The sequence below is a fragment of the Sinocyclocheilus anshuiensis genome, unplaced genomic scaffold (genome assembly GCF_001515605.1).
Source record: "Sinocyclocheilus anshuiensis isolate Anshui unplaced genomic scaffold, SAMN03320099.WGS_v1.1 scaffold385, whole genome shotgun sequence".
Classification (NCBI taxonomy): Eukaryota; Metazoa; Chordata; class Actinopteri; order Cypriniformes; family Cyprinidae; genus Sinocyclocheilus; species Sinocyclocheilus anshuiensis.
The window spans coordinates 1119449-1120472 of NW_015539876.1; the positions used below are offsets into that span (position 1 = coordinate 1119449).

Consider the following 1024-nt stretch of genomic DNA (forward strand, 5'->3'; position numbering starts at 1 on the left):
TATTATATTATATTATATTATATTATATTATATTATATTATCCTAACTGTTGGCTCGTTTTACAGTGATTTTGAATATAGCCTGTCCAATCAGTTGACACTATCAATTTTATAACAAGAAACTCTTTTGTTTAGTATTGTACAATTATGTAATGCATTTCTGATCATTCCCATTCTATTAACATAATTCCACATGTACTATCACTACCTTACCGTGCTATCACTACCTTACCATGCAGGGCAAAGAGGCACGGCGGTCAGCTTTGTTGCGTGAGGACCTTCTAAAACTTCTTTTCCTATCTTTGGCGTGCTCCTCCCCTACCCCGTGCCCCCAGTAGCTGCTCATCCACTTGGTGAAGTTCCCATCATCATCCTCGTCATTGTCCATAAGCGCGGGAAGCAGCCGAAGAGACAGCCTGGGAACCGGTGTGCGGAGCTCTCGGTGAGGCTCCTGTCTCCTGCAAAGAAAAAACGCACCAGTGTGCAGCCGGCGTACAATGATCCAGCTGGGTCAGGCAGGGCTGCTGCTGCTGTAGTCCTGGAGCTTCTAAGGAACTCTTTCGTGGAAGGCAGTGTGAGGTCCAGACTCCAGACTGTGTATGATGGGCTGGGCTTGGTGGTAGGTTGTAATTAGATTCCTCCAGTTAGGTGCTCACAATGTGTGGGTTTAATTGCTCTAAGCCGACCCAAAAATATGCACACACAGCTTTTGTCGAAGCCTTTAAATAAGTGAATCCCCTGTAATCTATTTAACATGAGAGAGGGAGGAGAATATTATATAGATGTGGGAGACAGGTAGAGGAGGGAGAGGGCGAGCTAGATAGACACACAGAGAGAGAGAGAGAGAGAGAGAGAGAGAGAGAGAGAGAGCGAGAGAGAGAGAGAGAGAGGGTGATAGAGAGAGAGAATGTTAACATTGTTTATTTATTCTGTTTATTGTTCATCCCATTGCTTCTCGGGAGTTTTAGTCGAGTATAAACCGTCCATGTCTATGCGTTTCAACAGCTCTTTTCTGATTTTCCATA

At 44.2% G+C, this 1024-nt stretch overlaps 1 protein-coding gene across 3 annotated transcripts in view; it reads right to left on the reverse strand.

The window, feature by feature from the left end:
* LOC107685315 (leukemia NUP98 fusion partner 1-like) overlaps window positions 1-831 on the reverse strand; it is a 15444-nt gene extending 14613 nt beyond the window's left edge. For all 3 annotated transcript variants that reach the window (XM_016481868.1, XM_016481869.1, XM_016481867.1), the window contains exon 1: window positions 232-831. In XM_016481868.1, the coding sequence (XP_016337354.1) occupies window positions 232-387 (156 nt within the window). In that variant the 5' untranslated portion in view covers window positions 388-831. The remainder of the gene's footprint in view (window positions 1-231) is intronic.
* Window positions 832-1024: the final 193 nt, after the last annotated feature.